The sequence below is a fragment of the Thamnophis elegans genome, chromosome 15 (assembly GCF_009769535.1).
Source record: "Thamnophis elegans isolate rThaEle1 chromosome 15, rThaEle1.pri, whole genome shotgun sequence".
Classification (NCBI taxonomy): Eukaryota; Metazoa; Chordata; class Lepidosauria; order Squamata; family Colubridae; genus Thamnophis; species Thamnophis elegans.
In genome coordinates, this window is record NC_045555.1 from 12,357,417 (window position 1) to 12,377,497 (window position 20,081).

The 20,081-nt window shown below is 42.2% G+C and overlaps 1 protein-coding gene across 1 annotated transcript in view; it reads left to right on the plus strand.

Annotated features, from left to right (window-relative positions):
• Positions 1 to 945: 945 nt before the first annotated feature.
• The window catches only part of UNC5B (unc-5 netrin receptor B), a 76,012-nt gene continuing 56,876 nt past the window's right edge, over positions 946 to 20,081 (plus strand). The window contains exons 1-2 of the mRNA XM_032232224.1: positions 946 to 976; positions 2,372 to 2,593. Of these exons, the coding sequence (XP_032088115.1) occupies positions 946 to 976; positions 2,372 to 2,593 (253 nt within the window). The remainder of the gene's footprint in view (positions 977 to 2,371; positions 2,594 to 20,081) is intronic.

Genomic DNA, 20,081 nt, shown 5'->3' on the forward strand with positions numbered 1-20,081 from the left:
TGTGTGTTCTGTTAAGATACAGCCTGTTGTGCCTTAAAATGGCTTCTACTGTACAGCGCTGTGGAGTTGCCATGGTAACAGCTTCACTGTACTCCACAAGGGGGCTCCGTCTGGTAAGGGGGGAAATCCAACATTAGAAATTGCGGCCCCATTCACGGAAGGAGGGTTGGGATAAATACATACCCGGGCAGCACCAGGATATCAGCAAGTTGTATTATAAATGCTGCCTTCCCCTGGAGATCAGAATGTATGGAATGAGGAGATCCTGTTTTCCCTTAGCCCCTGAACATATTTTTCTCTTCAGGACTCCATGCTGGGAATAAGGCTCCCTATCCTAGATAGTCTGTTGACTCCAAGACCTGACGATCTGACTTCACTTTTATCATGCCACTGTTATCTCCTAGCTGTAGCACAGAAAGTCTGCCCACACTTGGGAGTCAGAGTGATGTTTAACATCTGCAGAGTGCTTTAGAATATTCAAGGCACTTTATATATCAGTAGAGTGATTCTCCCACGCTATTGGTAAGAGGAGGAAAAAGAAAAGCTCTGAGCAATGTCTGAAGCCATCTGTAAATCTTTGGATGTTATCAAGTTCCGTCTTTGAGTAACTATGATTTATTAAGATCTACGGAATTTATTTCTGAGCAAGAACTTTGCTTTATAAAGTTTATAAATTTATAAAGTTTGGCTCTAGCACTTTTCCATTTGTAGACCTATTAAGGATATGCTTTTACTCATAACTTACGTTTTGATGTCTAAAGCAAAAAAGGGACCGACCAAAATGATTTCAGTCTAATAAAAAGTATGGTTTGTCTGCTGGTAGCAAAACAATAAATAAATTGTGAGAACACAGTGTTCTTTTTTCTCCTTCGCTTTCACTTCTTGGTGTAAGATTGGTCTACCACTGCTTTTGAACTAGTTCTTGGTGTAAATTAGACAACAAGCATGCACCATATTACATTTCAAACTGGAGATGGTAAGAATCAGAAAACCATTTTTACTGCAGGATCCAATCTGGGTTGTTCACCGGGATCGGAAGTTTAGTCTTACGGAGCCCATCATCAGGGAACTTCTCTCTATTGCAAGGGTGTTAAACTCAAGGCCTGTGGGCGGGATCCAGCCCATGGGGTGCTTAGATGTGGCCCGTGGGGCTGCCCTGGAAACTGCAAAAGACCAGCCCACAGTGCCTCCGTGACCCGACAAAAGGGCGAACGACAAAACCGTGCCCGACTAAACCGCGTCGCTGACGTCATCAATGCGGCGACAACAGCCAGCACGGAGAAAGAAGGGCGCTTTAAATAGCGCGTCGAAAGAAAGCCGATTTAACTTAAGGTAAGGGTTAGGTTTAGGGTTAGCTTTAGGGAGAGGTTTAGGGTTAGGGTTAGGTTTAGGGTTAGGTTTAGAATTAGTTTAAGGGTTAGGTTTAGGGTTAGGTTTAGGATTAGGTTGAGGGTTAGGTTGAGGGTTAGGGGTTAAGTTTAGGTTTAGGGTTTACAGCGTGCTTCTTTCTCCGCGCTGTTGTCGCCCTGTTGATGACATCAGCGACGCTGTTTAGTCGGGCGCGGTTTTGTCATTCGCCCTTTTGTCGGTGAACCCAGTGCCTCTGCCAGAGAAAACAGAGCTTGGGAGAGCCATGCACAGCTCCGTTTTTGGTAGCAGAGGGCTGTAGGAGGCCTGTGGTGGGTTTCCAATTGGTTTACTACCGGTTTGTTTGTGTGCACAGGTGTGCTCGTGCACGACGCTTCCACGTATGCACAGAAGCGTCTGGGTGGGTGGAGCCTCCCATCACCACCACTTCCGGTTCACCCGATCCGGTCCAAATCGCCAAACACCCACCTTTGCAGGAGGCCCTTGTGGCTGAAAACAGAGCCTTGATGAGTGATGTTGGGCTGGCCCCACCCTCCGGCCCTCCCAAGGTCAAACACAGCCCTGATGCGGCCCTCAGTGAAATCAAGTTTGACACCCCTGCTCTACTGGAACGTGTGCTTTGGACTATTCTATGCGTTGTATTTAATACAGTGCATAGCGATTGGTTGTAGCTTCCTATAGGTTGATTGGTGTATTGATGGCTGACTATTGGCTGCTTTTTCCTTGGGCTGCCAAGTCTTCAGCTCCTAAGTGGTGGTAAGTGAGCACTCCTGTTGACTGACAGGAGGCACATTTCTCATTTCCCACATGGACTTCAGGTTGGAATTCTGGGAGTTGAAGTCCACCGAGCTTGAAGTTGCGGAGTTTGAGAAACGCTGTTTTAAAATGGTGAACCAATAGCTGAATAATATTAAATTACTATTACTATTAGTTTACTATTATATTACTATTAAATTACTATTAAGTGCAACTAGAAAAGTTTTTCTTTTTCCTCTCTTCCTAGGGGTTGAGTATGGAGATGTACTGCCAGATTCCTTCCCATCAGCACCTGCAGAGTCCCTCCCCAATTTCCTCTTGGAGCCACAAGATGCCTACATAGTGAAGAACAAGCCGGTGGAGCTGACCTGCAGAGCCAACCCAGCCACCCAGATCTACTTCAAGTGCAATGGAGAATGGGTGAATCAGAATGACCATCTCACAGCAGAGAGCCTGGACGAAGTCACTGGTGAGGAACCTGGGCGAATTAGTCCATTTCTTATATTCTGTTTGAAGGTTTTTTTCCCCCACCTCCCACTCTCTTTTTAAAATTTGTGGATTTGCCTTCTCTGGCGGTAGAGAATTAAAGTGGACAGAGTCTAAAGATGTCTCCTTCTTGTCCTGTGAAACTGGTGGAAGTTAAGAACTTTGGGACCTCGGGTGTGTGTGATTCAGATTAAGCTCCTATGAAAGTTAGTGAAAGGTTCATCAAAGAGAGGAACAGCAGTGATGGGCAAGCTGCTCTGAAAAACAGCTGAACCCCTGTACAATTTCTTCATTGGGAAATTGGGTATATTCTAGAGGAGATTCTTAATTCATTCTTTAGCCAGCTATGAACATGTATCTTGGGACCCTTAAAAGAAACCTCTGTATTTTGCAAATCTTTCTTGAAAGATAAAAAGATGCCTAAATTATTCCTTCAAAAGTAGAAAGTGAACAAGCTGGTACAGAAGCTATACATTGACATGATAGATAGATCAGTATATTCCTGATTCAGTTCGTCTTGTTCCCATTTTTTTAAAAGATAATTATAAAATCACAAACATGGAAAAAACCCTCAGCCAAACCAGATTTCTATGATGATAGTTACACAATTGTTATAGATAGATAGATAGATAGATAGATAGATAGATAGATAGATAGATAGATAGATAGATAGATAGATAGATAATGGATGGATGGATGGATGGATGGATACATACATGCATGCATACATGCATACATGCATACATGCATACATAATGGATGGATGGATAGATAGATAGATAATGGATGGATGGATACATACATGCATACATGCATACATGCATACATAATGGATGGATGGATGGATGGATGGATGGATGGATAGATAGATAGATAGATAGATAGATAGATAGATAGATAGATAGATAATGGATGGATGGATAGAGACAGACAGACAGACAGACACATAATGGATGGATAGAGATAGATAGATAGATAGATAGATAGATAGATAGATAGATAGATAGACAGACAGACAGACAGACAGACAGACAGACAGACAGACAGACAGACAGATAGATAATGGATGGATGGATGGATGGATAGATAGATAGATAGATAGATAGATAGATAGATAGATAATGGATGGATGGATAGAGACAGACAGACAGACAGACAGACACATAATGGATGGATAGATAGATAGATAGATAGATAGAGAGAGAGAGAGAGAGAGAGAGAGATAGATAGATAGATAGATAGATAGATAGATAGATAGATGATAGAGAGAGAGAGAGAGAGAGAGAGAGAGAGATAGATAGATAGATAGATAGATAGATAGATAGATAGATAGATAGATAGATAGATGGATAGATAATGGATGGATGGATGGATGGATGGATGGATGGATGGATGGATGGATGGATGGATAGATAGATAGATAGCTGAGCAAATAGATAATCTTGTTTAGAAACCCCAGTTGAGATTTGCAACTGATTTGTTAAGTGAAGTGGTTGCCAAGTGATATCGCAATTGTGTTTACAATCTTACTTCCCCTGTCCTTTGCTTTACACACCACTGAAGACTATATTCGTAAGGAAAGGTAGCAGAGTTACTTTTTCATCACTGTTGCAATTGAGCTGTCGCTGTATGGGGCAGTTGCTAAATGAGGACTGCTTGTATGTTAAATCTACTTTTGTTACCTGAAGGGATTAATCCTAAATGACGAATCAGTAACAAGAGTGCAAATTGGAGTGGTGACCTTATTAATACAAGCGAGAGGTAGAATAAGCCATAGGACCAAATATAATTCTTGGTTTAGCATTCCTTTAATACAGCTTCCTCCATCTTGCTGTTACAATATACAGTAGTATGTAAGCAAACAAGGCTGATCGTGGAAGCTAAGTAGGGTCAACGCTAGCTAATACTTGGGTGAGTACCTGGAAACTCCAGGACTATCGCCAAGACTGAGAAAGTCACAGTGGCAAATCACTTTCTGAAATCTACCAAATAAACTGCAAAGATGCAGTCACCAGGTGCTGAGCTCAACTGAAAGGTGTTGTTTTTTTACATTTAATCTGATGCATCTGAAAGGCAAGTATTAGGAAGAGACTATTCTAATGAAGTCAGTGGCATTTGTAACAAGGGTGGAGGCAGGGAGGCAATGTGCCCTAAAAGCAGACACTGTGTGTGTATATGTTTGTGTCTGTGTCTGTGTGCGCGCGAATGCTGTTAAAACAAGGAGGCTAGCTGCAAGCGGAAGAACTAGAGATCAAATTGCCAACATATGCTGGATCATGGAGAAAGCTAAAGAATTCCAGAAAAACATCTACTTCTGCTTCATGGTCTATGCCAGTGTTTCTCAACCTTAGCACTTGAAGATGTCTGGACTTCAACTCCCAGAATTCCCCAGCCAGCGAAAAGCAGAGACATCACCCTGTCAACAAAAGTGTGTATATTCAAGGCTACGGTTTTCCCAGTTGCAATGGATGGCTGTGAAAGTTGGACCACAAAGAAGGCTGAGTGCCAAAGAATGGAGGCCTTTGTACTATGGTGCTGGAGAAGACTCCTGCGAATCCCTTGGACTGCAAGGCGATCCAACTGGTCAGTCCTAGAGGAGATCAACCCTGACTGCTCTTTAGAAGGCCAGATCTTGAAGATGAAACTCAAATACTTTGACCACCTAATGAGAAGGAAGGACTCACTGGAGAAGAGCCTAATGCTGGGAAAGACTGAGGGCAAAGGAAGAAAGGGATGACAGAGAATGAGGTGGCTGGATGGAGTCACTGAAGCAGTATGTGTGAGCTTAAATGGACTCCAGAGGATGGTAGAGGACAGGAAGGCCTGGAGGAACATTGTCCATGGGGTTGTAATGGGTCGGACACGACTTCACAACTAACAACAACAAGCTGCAATCATGGAGTCAGATTGCTGCCATGTGCCGGTCAGCTGTTTTATGTTCAACAGCACAGCAGCTAGAAAGAACAAAGTGTATCTTCAAGTCACTTTTGACTCCTGGCAACCTCCCGCTGCAGTTTTTAAAGTGGTTTGCCATTGTCTTCTTCCTAAGGCCAAGAGAGAGTAACTATCCCCAAATCACCAGCTGGCTTTGTGCCTAAGGCAGGATTACAACTCACAGTCTCTGAGTTCCCAGTCTGGTGCCTTTAACCGTTACACCAAATTGGCTCACAGCAGCAGAGAAGCAGGGGGGAAAGTGTCGAAGATGCTAAGCATACCGTTGGGTGAAGGGCATTAACCTTTCCATCTTGAGCATAACGCCTCACAAAAACATCCATTTTGGAGTGAATTCTACGACAGAGAATGCATTTCTAAATATGGTTCCTCCTGAAGTAACACTTTTAATACCCATGTTTTTAAATCCAGTCTTAAACCTCTGAGCCCCATTGCAAAATTGGAGAAGTGTATAATCCTCATAGTAGACAAGTTCTCAGTTTTGGAGATGTTAAGTTAATTTCAGCGTGGATTTGATTTAAATCACGATTTAAATCATGATTTAAATCACTAGTAAAATGCTTGGTTTAAATCAACGTGATTTAAATCATAATTTTTAAGGAACAACTGTCATCTCTCTGTCCCACAGCAGTTCCACCTCTGACCAGCTGTTGACTCACTAACATTCCCAATATTGCACAATATACAGCCTTATATGTTATATACAGTAACTAAGCACCATTTCATGCTGAATAAACTAAATTATTAATGTATCTTAAATAGAAAACTATATTTAGGTAGATTTTTACTCCAAAAGCATTTTATTAAAATAAATTTAATTTAAAAAATCTGATTTAAATTAAAAAAAATCAGATTTTTAACTTTTAAAAAAACATCAATTTTTAGCCACCCTGGAATTTATATCATAATGCAAAAAAAAAAAATTGTACAGATTTGTGATTTCAGTATTATACTGTCTGAATAACTCTTCATACTAATTGCACTAACCTCTTAATACACAGCTACTTCAGGAAAACTTTTCAACAAAGTACTTAACATGAGGCTGTTAAGAAAAACATGTCTTAGAGTGAGGAAGATAAAATTCTTTCCTAGATAAGACATTTGTTAAGACAATAGGACGGAACAAGAGGGATGCATGGTCAGTTGTTTATGGGCAAGAGATAACAGGTAAGGGACCCAAGAATCTGATCTGAAAGCTAGTTTTTTCTCTATAATGTCTTTATGGATTTTAAGGCTATATTCAAGCAACTTTCTGTAATGGGACGAACTAAAGCTTGTGCACCAAAGTAAATAACTTATTAATGTAACCATGAAGTTAGATCGTGGCACGACAAAACCGCGCTCGACTAAAGCGCGCCCGATTAAACCGCGTCGCTGACATCATCAGCAGTGCGACAACAGCGAGCGCGGAGAAAGAAGGGCACTTTAAATAGCGCTTTGAAAGCAAGCCGATTCAAGTTAAGGTAAGGGTTAGGTTTAGGGTTAGGTTTAGGGTTAGGTTAAGGGTTAGGGTTAGGTTAAGGGTTAGGTTTAGGGTTAGGTTTAGGATTAGGTTTAGGGGGGTTAGGTTTAGGTTTAGGTTTAGGTGTTAATTTTAGGTTTAGCGTTTACAGCGTGCTTTTTTCTCCGCGCTGTTGTCGCGCTGTGATGACGTCAGGTATGCGGTTTTGTTGAGCGCCCTTTAGTCGAACGCGGTTTTGTGGTGGAACCAAGTTAGATGTCTTGTTTCCCTTAAACCTCAGTGATTCTTATCTTCTTGGATTTTCAGTGGAGACCTCTTCAAAGTAGCCTACAGTTGCTCAAGAGGTGGCCTATAACTTATTTTAACAAACTAATACATAATTAGCTCCTACCAGTTAAAACCCTCTTTAGCTTGTAGCAGAGATGTCAAACTCAAGGCCCAGGGGCTGGATCTGGCCTGCGGGCTATTTAGATCTGGCCTGCAGGGCCACCCTACAAAGAGCGAAGGACTGGCCTGCAGTGCTTCTGCAAGCAAAAATGAGCTCCGTTTTCAGTTGCCATGGCCCCCTGCAACCCTCGGCCGGTGAAAACAGAGCTTGGGAGGGCCACATGCGGGAGCCAGGGGTGAGTTCCGGCTGCTGCTACTGCCAGTTTGCTTAGGGACGCGCTTCGCGTGCACGCATGCACAGTACAGGAAAAATTGGTTCTGTGCATGCGCAGAAGCAAAAAACAAGATGGTGCCGCCTATGGTTCCACCGATAGAACCGGTTTGGGGACGTGGCAGGTAGAGTTACTACCTAGTCGGCCGAACCGGTAGGAATTCACCTCTGTCGGAAGCCTATTTTCGCTGGCAGAAGCAATGCGGGCCAACACAGGAGCCCCTGACACGAGAGATGTTGAACTGGCCATGCCCGCCCCAGCCCCCCAAGGTCAAACACAACCCTGATGTGGCCCTCAATGAAATCAAGTTTGATACCCTTGGCTTATAGACTCTGCGGATGGTCATTGCCTTGAGAAATGATTGTTTGATTCTCTCTAAAAATAAGCTAAGGAGAGTGCAGTAGATCAATAGACTTTGTTTGTAAATTTTAAATTTGAATCTACCACCCGGCACATCTGGGCAAGACAGATTTAGTTACAAAGCTACTTTTGTTCTGTTTTGTTTTCAGGCCTTGCTTGTGTGTTTCCCAGAGGCATTTGATTGTTTATTGTTAGGAACAGGATGCTGAACTAAATGGCCTTTTGATATGATTCAGGAAAGGTTTTATATATTTTTATATTGACTGAAATAGAATAATGGAGTCCATAACAGAGTTAATTCCTCGTTCTCCTGGCAATTTTAACATGCTAGAACCTGAAGTGGTCCCAATTGTTTGTTTGTTTGTTTATTGGTTTTAAGAGAGGCAGCTTTGAAATATTCTGCTAGGCATTGGTTTAAATACCTGTCTGACAATCACCATAATAAAATAATAGAATTCTAAATACTTGAAACCAAGTTCTCTCCAATTTCGAAGGCAGTAAAAATGCCTTTTGGAAAGTGGATTATTATTCAAGGCCAGTTTTAAGAAACTTCTGTCATCAAATGCCTTAAGTAAATCCTTACACCAAATCTAACCACCGTCCTGGGATAATTGGAGCATTTCGTTACTTTTCTTCTTGATTGCACTCAACTCTGCTGGAAAATCTGGGCACAGCTTCTTTCAACAACTTCCAAAGCAATTGCTTATTACCATCAAAATCATTCTGCATTTTCTCACACTCTTTAACAATCTTAATCGTCCCTTGCTACTTTTCTACGTTTTTGTAGCAGTAACTCTCAACATTCAGTTCCATATAGCTTCCACATCCGTTTTTTTCCTTCTTTCCTTATTAATAGAGTAGAAATTCTATTAAATCTCCTGAAAGATTAATTTCCTCTATTATTTTTTAATGTAGGACTCATGCAATTGTTCTACTTTTACTCTTGTTTATTTCACTTCCTTTCTTCCATTTTCCTCCCTGATAAGAAATGATCTCGCCCATATTCAAAACCTCTCATTACCTGGTATCCTTCACTAAAGTGTTCATCATCACCGTTCGATCATACTTTTAGATATTATTCCTTTCGTGACCCAACAAAAGCGCAAACGTCATAAGCGCGCCAACAACACCGCGGCGCTAAAACCGCGATGTCAAAAGCGCGCCGACAACAGCGCGCCGCCAGAAGCGCGATTTACTTTAAGGTAAGATTTACATTTAGGTTTAGGGTTAGGTTTAGGGTTAGATTTAGGGTTACGTTACAGCGCGCTTCTGTCGGCGCGCTTTTGTCGGCGCGCTTTAGGGCTAATTAGTCGCTCATTCGTCGCACGGTTTTGTCACCGCACTTTAGACACTGCGGTTTAGTCAGGCGCGCTTTTGTTGTGCGCGTATTTGTGGTGGAACCATTCCTTTATCGTGTGTATCCATGGCTAGGCTTGAAATCAAAATGAAAACTCCACAAACAGTCATTCTCTCATTCATTCTTGGGCAGGGGTGGGCTTCAAAAATTGCAGCAACAGGTTCACTGCCCCCGTTGTTGGGTAGGCGTGGCCATGGTGGGCATGGCCTAGTCAGCCTCCCGTACAGAGCGGGGGGGGGGGGACATTTTTACAGAGAGGGAGGCTAGTAATGAACTAATTGAGGTCACCAAATTGAGCATGTCGCCCTTAGCACTTTTAGGAACAAGCTCTGTGGGGAAAAGCATCTCAGGAAGAAAGAACTTTGTTTAAACAATCACTTTGCTCTGTGAGGGGTGGGGGAGGCAGGAAACAGGTCTGGCACAAGACACTGTATGTGAGAAATTTATGTGAATGAAATGGCAGTAACCAGCAATCTTTGCACCCTTCCTTCCTCCCTCCCTCTTTCCCTCCTCCCTCCCTCTCTCGCGACCATTTCACTTTAACCAAATACAGCCACTAAATGAGGACCACCTGTATTTTCTTCCCATCACTAACATTTTTATAAAGAAGAAAAATGACCTCCTAGTACTTCAAGCTAAGTTGAACTTTTCTTTTTTTAAACCTGCACTGCCACTCTCTTCCAATTTTCAAAATATTCCCTTTCCTCATTGTCACTACAGACAACTATTTTGTTCTTGCAGAAATAGGGGGTATTAAACACACTTGATATTAAAATGATAATAAAACAAAGCTTCTGTTTTAAGGTTTTTGTCTCCCTTTCTCATGAAAGCAAAGAACAAATGCATGCATGCATACACAATGAAGTAAAAACAGTGCAGTTATGGCAAATGCAGTAGCAGTAATAAAATATATGAAGCAATAAAAATTGGGCTGGGCATCCAGCAGGTGACTTTGAATCTGCCAAATGAACTGTGATTGGGGACTTGTTTCCTTTTTACCAGTGAATTGTTGAATAAATTCTGTATCAGAGTTTGTTGCAGCAATCACATCCAGAAAGTACACATAGGTAACTGATTCAGCAGGGTTCATTAACTTCTCTTTATATATAACACATAAAGTAAATATACAATACCAAAAGGCAGGTTTTCCAACAAAACAGAGGTAGAGGAGAGAAGTTTTAGTTTCAGTTTAGAGCAGCAGACCAGTTTTAATTCTCAGCACAGACTCAGAGCTACAGAGCTAAGCCACACCCAGGCTCCTTGCTCTTTCCTTGTTGCTCACACAACAAATACTGTTTCAGTTTCCAAACAGCCGTCATTGGCTGACCTGTTACCCTGTTGATCTAAACAGTCCCATTGGCTGACTTGTTGCCGTGTCTATTCCAGTCTATGAACATTCATACTCTGGACACATGTGGTATAAGTGATAGTGTAGCAGAAGAGTTAGCAAAGGTGGAGTTAAATAAGTCACCAGGCTAGAGTCATTATGTTCCCACAAACAATCTAAATCCAAACTCTCTTAAATTCCACTGACCCTTATTTGGCACCAATTTACTACTGAACTTTAGTTGACTAGATTCCTCTCTATAGTCTTGAGGAATAAATCTTTCGTGAGCTGCAATTTAACATTTGCATCTGACAAGTAGAGGTAAAATCTATGTGTATGATCTATTGACATGTTACACAAAAGATTCCATGACCCAAACCAGTTTGTCCTCTCTCTTTCTCTCTCTCTCCCTCCCTCCCTCCCCCCCCCATGTGTGTTCCAGCATAACTCTGGAACACCTCGAGCAATTTTAACCAGACTTGGTACACAGATGACTTACTCTCTGGAGACAAATACTGTGAGGGTAAGACACCCCTAACAACCTTCGGGGAGTGTGTTTTATTAATATGCAGCCTCTTGTGCCTTTAAATGACTTTTACTGTACTGTCGTAAAATGGCTTCTACTGTACAGCGCAGTGGAGTTGCCATGGTAATGGCTTCACAGTACTCCACAAGGGGGCTCCCTCCGGTAAGGGAGAAAATCCAACGTTAGAAATTACTTTTGATCTGGACATTTCCCCCCTATAAATAAATACCCAGGCATTGTCAGGGTATCAGCTAGTATGTCATATTTTACAAATTCCAAGAGGGTTGAAACTATATTTCAATACGGCTCCCCCCCCATAGTTCCATGTTGAGCTCTCTAGCAACTGGTCAAGACAAGCTTTAAAAGACACTTGAGCTTATTAGTTTGGAAGCCATCTAAAAGTAGATGGATTACAGATTAACCCTCTTATCTCATACTTCTCTTAAATCACATGGTTAAGGATTCTAGGTCCAATGTCTATTTTATGTAGTGACTTTTAAAATTTTATTTTGAATAAACCTTGTTTCAATCTGGGCCCTATCGTATTATTTATATTCATGAGAAGTGGCTGTAAGATATATAACTCTTACCAAAGCAATCACAATAACTTCTTTTTCATTTGCTAGATTCATTTCACTTCATTTTTTTTAAAGTAAAATAAATACAGCAAGAAGATATAGCTATAACGAAAGCTTCCATGTAATAAAGTCTATTTAATAAGTCTATTATTGTTGAACTCGCACAAAAGTCTCTATTAAATGCCGTCAAGGGCTAAATTATTTAATTGGCGTGGAAGTTGGTAACACGAATAGCAAATGGATTTGCAACAGGCAGGAGCCATTTTGGCCCCAAGAGACTCCTTGCAACATGTTCCCCTTGTAATCTCAACTGTGTTATTGTCACACCAGCTAAAGGAGCCAGACGTGCTAGACTGAGATTCAGCAGCAAGGAAATATGGCATGGAATTTGCTGGGTATGGCTGAAGGAATGGGTGGAATCAACACAATGCCTACTAAAGCCTCATAGTTGCAGCTAGCATTCAAGCTACTTTAATGATCGAGGGGCTGGCCCTGAATTTTTATCTTGAGTAAAAGGAAACAGTAGACAAGAATATGTGTAGCTCAGGGTTACTGTGCAATTTTTGATGCTTTAAAAAAAAAATAATCAAAGACCAAAAATAGAAGAAGATTAAATTATGGTTTAATTCAATCTCACAGCACTCTTTACATCCATTAGAACCAGGACTAGAGAAAGAATACATGCCAGCAGCACGACACAACACACCAGATGTAGCCAAATACATAATATAAGCTCGCTTATAAGAATAGAATAGAATGGGATGGAATGGAATAGACTAGACTAGACTAGAATAGAATTCTTTATTGACCAAGTGTGATTGGACACACAAGGAATTTGTCTTTGGTGCATATGCTCTCAAGGTACATAAAAAGACAAAATACAGTTGTCAATAATCATAAGATACAGCACTTAATGATAGTCATAGGATACAAATAAGCAATCAGGAAACAATCAATATTAATATAAATCGTAAGGATACAAGCAACAAAGTTATAGTCCTGCAGTCATTAGTGGGGGGAGATGGGTGATAGGAACAATGAGAAGACTAATAATAATAGCAATGCAGCCTTAGTGAATGGTTTGACAGTGTTGAGGGGATTATTTGTTTAGCAGAGTGATGGCATTCAGGGAAAAAACTGTTCTTGTGTCTAGTATAAGCAACTTAAAAGAGACAATAAAAAAGCTAAGAACACAAAACAAAAACAACAGGAGAGATCCTTGCCAGCAGCCAATAAAGAGGAAATAACAATCAAGCAGAGAACAATACCCTAATCAAGAAACTACGAAAGAGAAAACCGTACCTTCACCAACATTGGCAGGGCAAATCAACTATATATAAACCGGAAACAAACATCACACTCAGTAGCATTGATGATGTTACCTAGTCAGGTAATGAGATGTCTACAAGCAAACAACTAACTCTAAGAGCACCAAGGACTCCGTAGAAAATATGTATCCACCAGTGTAATTTCTGATTTATGCCCGATATCAAGACAGACTTCATTATCTCCAAAGGAGCAAGCCTCATTTTGCAGAGTTGGCAAAGTGTTGGTTGAATAGATGCATCTTTTCACCCCTCATCTCCTTTCTTCTTAACTGGCTCAGCTTCGTTGCTCTTAGGAAGTACCCTCTCCTTCCCCTTCTCTCCTGCTCCCCAAAAACAGTCCCTGCTTTGCCTTCTTTTTAAATTACTGTTTCTTTTATATAGTAGACCTTTGTCAAAGAGCTTAAAATTGTATTCTTGGCTTTCCCAACACTCTTCCTGGCTCTTCCACAGCTCCCTCGTCAGGTAACTTGAGTGACAGACAACGGGAAGGTTCAAAGAGAAAGCACTTAGCTTCGATTTAGCGAGTTTTGTGAAACCAGCCATTCTGTGGCTACACAAGGATTTTAATTTAATGTCATTCAATTGTAGGCACCGGCTGACTCCAAACTGACTCTGGGCAATGTGTAATAAAACCAAAGTGTCCTATGGTTTTGGTTGAATATGCTCCTGTCTATCCCTTTAGAAGTGAAGTAAACCTGAGAAAAGTGGGGGTTTTGTGGGGGGAGAATAGAGGAAAGATAACTCCTTCTGACCCAGAAAATAATGGCATTCATGCTGGAAAACAACTGTGAGTTGTAGGTACAAGCAAACCAATGAATTCAAGCAATCAGAATAGAGCTGAAAGAGACCTTAGAGGCCTTCTACTCCAACCTCCTACTAAAGCAGAAGACTCTATAACATTTCAGACAAGTGACTGTCCAGTCTCCTCTTAAAAGCCAACAGTGATGAAACACCCACACCTTCTGAAGGCGAGCTGATTAATTGTTCTCATCGTTAGAAAGTTTCTCCTTAATTGCAGGTTGCTTCTCTCCTTGATTAGTTTCCATCCACTGTTTTTTTGCCTTGCCTTCTGGTGCTTTGGAAAATAAGTTGACCCACCCCCCTCTTCTTTGTGGCAGGCCCTCAAACACTGGAAAACTGCTACCTAGTCCTTCTTTTCTCTAGACTAAAGGTAAAAGTTCCCCTTGCACATATGTGCTAGACTCTAGGGGGTGGTGCTCATCTCCGTTTCAAAGCTGAAGAGCCAGCACTGTCTGAAGGCGTTTCTGTGGTCATGTGGCTGGCATGACTAAATGCCGAAGGCGCATGGAACACTGTTACCTTCCCACCAAAGGTGGTCCCTATTTTTCTACTTTTTTACATGCTTTCGAACTGCTAGGTTGGCAGAAGTTGGGACAAGTAATGGGAGCTCACTCCGTTACGCGGTGCTAGGGATTCGAACCACTGAACTGCCAACCTTCTAATCGACAAGCTGAGTATCTTAGCCCCTGAGCCACCACATCCCTAGTCCTTGTATTGGCACACAAAAGGGTTTAAGAACAGCTTCAGAGATGGCTTCCATCTGTGACTGGCCTTAAATGGTAGGAAAATTGTCTTCAGGAAGCAACAAGTAGAAATGGGGAGAATGAATCTTGAAGCTTTGTACTGCTGAGGATGGAGTTGCCCAGCTGATAGTAAAAAAAAAGAGAGAGAGTGGGAGATTGATGGTTTGAGTATGTGGATAATTATTGAATGAAAGAGTCCGTTCAAGAGAGATTCTGGCCTGAAGAAGAAGGAGAAACAAATGGATGATTTGCCACTAAATTGGTGTACAAAGCCAGCTGTAGGTTCATTTGAACGCATGAGACAGAAAACATCACAAGTACTTTCTCCCCCCACCCCCCCACCCAATGCTTGTGGCATGCTTGTTGTGAAAATATCAGAATAATCAACAACATAGCTAATAACTTCGCTGGTGCTTTTCATGGGACAAGTAACGGGAGCTCATTCCGTTACACGGCGCTAGAGATTCAAACCACCGAACTGCTGACCTTGCTGATCGACAAGCTCAGGGTCTTAGCCACTGAGCCACTGCGTCCCAATGCTTACAATCATTCTTCAATCTTCAAGCCATTTTCCAATAATGGGGAAGGTGTGTTAGGCTAGGATTTTATATTGCAGCTGGGGAAAAAAAGAGAATAAAGCTTTGGGGATTTTATTTTTTATTAATCAAATGACAACTTTCCAGGCTCACGAAGAGCAGGAGGACATAGCAACCTTCACCAAGCTTTCCCAGTTTCAAATTACTATCAGTGCAGCATGCTATCTTCCTTAAAGCATCAACTGTCTTAAATAAAGACAGTTCTCAAACATTGCTTATCTCTAAGGCCATCACTCATTAGAGGATCTGTGCAGGGTGAAATAGAGGGTAATTGTTCTCTTCTTTTTTTTTTTGTATCAGAAACAGTTAATGACTGCTGAAGCCACTCTGTTCCTTTGTAGGCATGTAGTAAAGGCAGTGAAATTAATGGACATGCCCGCTGCCTCTTGTTGAATGAAGGCCGTGAGGCAGAGGTGGTGTTCTGACTGGTTCTGGAGAACCGGTAATGGAAATTTTGAGTAGTTCGGATAACCAGTAAATACCACCTCTGGCTGGCCCCGCCCCATCTATTCTCTGCCTCCTGAGTCCCAGCTGATCGGGAGGGAATGGGGATTTCGCAGTAACCTTCCCCTGGAGTGGGGAGGGAATGGAGATTTTACAGTATCCTTCCCCTGCCAGGCCCACCAAGCCATGCTCACAGAACCAGTAGTAAAAAAAAATGAATCACACCACTGCCGTAATGTGCAAGTGTAGCAATGAAACCAGAGGAGGAGATGGAGTACAGCTTATCTTGCAATTTCATGGTATTCTTGAAACAGATGTGAATTTATTACAACACCACAATCAGTGATCAATTATTGATGGATTTTTCTACTTTGCTTAACCTAGGGGTGTCAAATTCAAGGCCCGCGGATGCTTAGATCTAGCCCACAGGGCCATCCTGAAAACACAGAAGGACTGGCCCACAGTGCCTCTGCCAGGGAAAATTGAGCTCAAGAGAGCCTCACACGGCCTTCCCAGGCTCCATTTTTGGCCATGATGGCCTCCTGCAGCCCTTTGTCAGCCAAAACGGAGCCTGGGGAGCTACGTTTTCCCTGGCAGAGGGCTGCAGGAGGCCATCGTGGCCGAAAACGGAGCCTCGACAAGTGACGTTGAGCTGGCCATGCCCCCCTGGCCACAGCCTCCCTGGGCATGGCCCTCCATCCACACACACCATTCCTCCCAGGTCAAACACAACATTGATTCCGCCCTTAATGAAATCGAGTTTGACACCCCTGGTTTAACACATCAATGCCTGTGATGGACGCTGCATGTCCTTTGATTGTTTCTGTTACATTTTCTGTTGAATGTTAAGAATTGGCTTGTGTGAAAGGGAGTGAGAGATAAAGGCAGAGGGTAAGGCTGGAAGGGTAGAAACCATGGGTGAAAGAGGAGCCTCAGTTTTGCCACCTAAGAAGAGATTCATTGCAGTGACAAGAGGAACCTGGTCCTAATCATCATTTCCCAAAAGATGCTTCCCCTCACCTTTTCCCATGGCTGTGTTGTGCCATGCCAATTAGACGGTGAGATAGGGAGAGGCAGGAAATATCTTTAAATTTTAATTGTACTATTTAGAACAGTGCTTTTTCAAGCTGGGACACTTTAAGATGTGTGGACTTCAAATCCCAGAATTCCAGAGTCACCCTTTTGAAAGCGTATCAAGCTGGGGTTATAGTCATAGTGCATAGTGAATTTTCTTCTTCTTTTGATCCAAACTGTCCAGCTTGTGTCCAGTTTAATAATTCCAGCAGCGTATTGTATCAAAGGTATTGCCAAGGTATTGATGGCTTTGATGATGTTTTCACCATCATCATTTAATTTTGTCTTTAGCACGTTTTCTCACTCTTTGAATATACAGTATTTTACTAAGCACATTTTTCTAAGCACATTTTTCACTTGTCCGTGCTTGATGTTATCCAACTGTAAAATGTCCAGATACTTGTAGGCTTAATCCTGGTGGTTTGGCCATTCAGCATCTCAATTCCATTGCCAGGATTTTACCCCAATCAGTTGCTTTTCTCTAGGCCAAATGCCATTACTATAACTGTGCTAAAAATTATTACCATACTTGTCACTGACCAGGTTTCAATTTCTGGTTTTCCATAAAGCTTCGGTTCATACATGTAAAGCAAATGTGATAGTTGTTGTGGTCTGCTGGTGGCCTGCGGAGCTGGCAGCAGAGTTGGGCAGTGAGGATGGGGAGGACAATGGGCCAGTCCTGGAGTCTGGGGAAGGCTCGGATGAGGGCTCTGCGTCGGAGGCAGAGAGGGGGCCAGGGCCATCTGGGAGTTATGTGCTGCCTCCAGAGCCTCCAGAGTCGGTCATCAGCAAGGCAGAGGAACAGGGGGAGCCTGTTCCCAGTGGGCGCAGGCGCAGAGCTGCCAGAAGGCAAGAACAGTTAAGACAAAAGGGGAGACTTGGGAGTAAGGCTTGGAGATGATTGGCCCCTCCCATAAGACATAAAGGAGGAGCCAAGGTGGTGCAGTGGTTAAATGCAGCACTGCAGGCTACTGCTAGATCAGCAGGTCAGCGGTTCAAATCTCACCGGCTCAGGGTTGACTCAGCCTTCCATCCTTCCGAGGTGGGTAAAATGAGGACCCAGATTGTTGGGGGCAATATGCTGACTCTCTGTAAACCGCTTAGAGAGGCCTGAAAGGCCTATGAAGCGGTATATAAGTCTACTGCTATTGCTATTGCTATGTGAGCCTTTGCAGGAAGCAACTTTGTTCATTTTGGTCAGTTTAAACTCTGAAACTTCGTTTTGACTGTGTGCTCCGTGTGATCTGCAAAGCTAATTGGAAATTAGATCTTTGGCAATGTTTCAAGGGAGATAAAGGTGGGTGTTTATCAGCCTTATCCCGAAAGACTGTGGCAGAATTCAGTTAGACTCTTTACAAACTATTTGTGACTCATTACAGGCTGTGAGTGAACATAATTCACAGCTGTTGAAAGAAAAATAAAAAGAGGTTGTGTGATTTTTACTGTCTCAGGAAGCCTAGGTCAGAACATTAATAGCATTTGTTTTGCTGTTTGATAGCTAAGGTTTGAGTATAATAATATAATATTTACCGTATTTTTCAGAGTATAAGACACACAATTTTCCCCCCTAAGAGAGTGTGGAAATGTTGGTGCATCTAATACACTGAATACAGCTATTTTTGGCCTCCTGAAGCCCCGCCCCCACATTCAATTTTTGTGAAAAATGAGCAGGCTTCAGCAGGGCTGGGGGAAGGGGAAAATGCCCCCTTTTTGTGAAAAACAGGGGCATTTTTGCCTTCCCCGAGCCCTGCTAAAGCCTGCAGAGTGCTTCTGGGGGGTGGGGAAGGCAAAAACTTTTTTTGCTGACTTACCACTTTGAAATCTTGGTGCATCTTATACACCGGTGCATCATATAGTCCAAAAAATACGGTAATACCATTGTTATTAATAATAGCAATAGCACTTAGACTTCTATATCACTTTACAGTGCTTTACAGCCTTCTCTAAGCTGTTTACAGAGTCAGCCTATTGCCCCAACAATCTGGGTCCTCATTTTACCCACCTGAGAAAAATGTTTACTCACATTTTACCCACAGAATAGAAGGCTGTGTCAACCTTGAGCCTGGTGAGATTTGAAGTGTTAAATTGCAGGCAGACGGCAGTCAGCAGAAGTAGCCTGCAGTACTGGATTCTAACCACTGCACCACCATGGCTCATAATAATAATTATAAAATAATACTATTATTATTACCATTGTTATACCGAAACGCAGACTAGGAGTATGATATCAAAGGTCTCTTTGCTGATTGTCTAGCAAATACTATTATCACATTTAACCCAGTGATGTGATTAGTTAAATACACATCATTAAGAAGGTTTGAGTCTTAATCATGTAAAAAAATGATTACATGATAAAATGATGTATGAAAAAGAAAAAAAGGCCAATTACAACCTTTTATTTCATTAGATGTAAACTTTTTGTGCAGCTTTAGTAGTACTGGGTATGCGAACAACCTACCTAACCTAAAAATGATGCACAGAAGAAATGGGGGGAGATGAATAGTTGTACGCAAAGCTCAACTGTGCCATATCCATTGTATATAATAGCTGTACACAAAGCTCAGCTGTAACGCAAAGTTACACAAATGTATCATAAACAAAAACTTGTGTTTATCACGTGTTGATCTTTAGAGAGAACATTGCTGTAGACCTCGTCAAAAGACTTAATTTTTTTTTCCATTTGTCTCTGATATGCGTGGGTTTGTATTCCTCCCTTCGTCATAGATGGTGTTTCATTTAACCCTAATGCTCCCAGTTCTTGGTTTATCTAACTCTATAATAATTCACTTTTTTGGCATGTATTGGTGACCTTCTACCGCTGCACCATAGAGAGTATTTTAACTTACTGCACCCGTGTATCAGGGGTAGGTTTCGGCTGCTGCTACTGCCAGTTTGCTCAGAGGCTTCACATACACACATACACACACACACACACACACACACACGCATGCACAGTACTAAAAAAATGCTTCTGCGCATGTGCAGAAGGAAAAAACAAGATGGTGGCGCCTACAGTGCAGCTGAGAGAACCGGTTTGGGGGCATGGCAGGCTGAGTTACTAATGCACCTTTTTCCCTCAAAAAAGAGGCTGAAAATCTGGGGACGTCTTATGCACTCAATACAGCATTTTTTGCCTCCCCAAACCCCGGCCCTTCACCAAAATGGCCATGCATAGCTTTTAGAAGGCTTTCAGAATGCTCCTGGGGGCTGGGGAGGGCAGAAATGAACGAAAAATGGGCTGTTTTTTGCTCAATTTCCCCCACT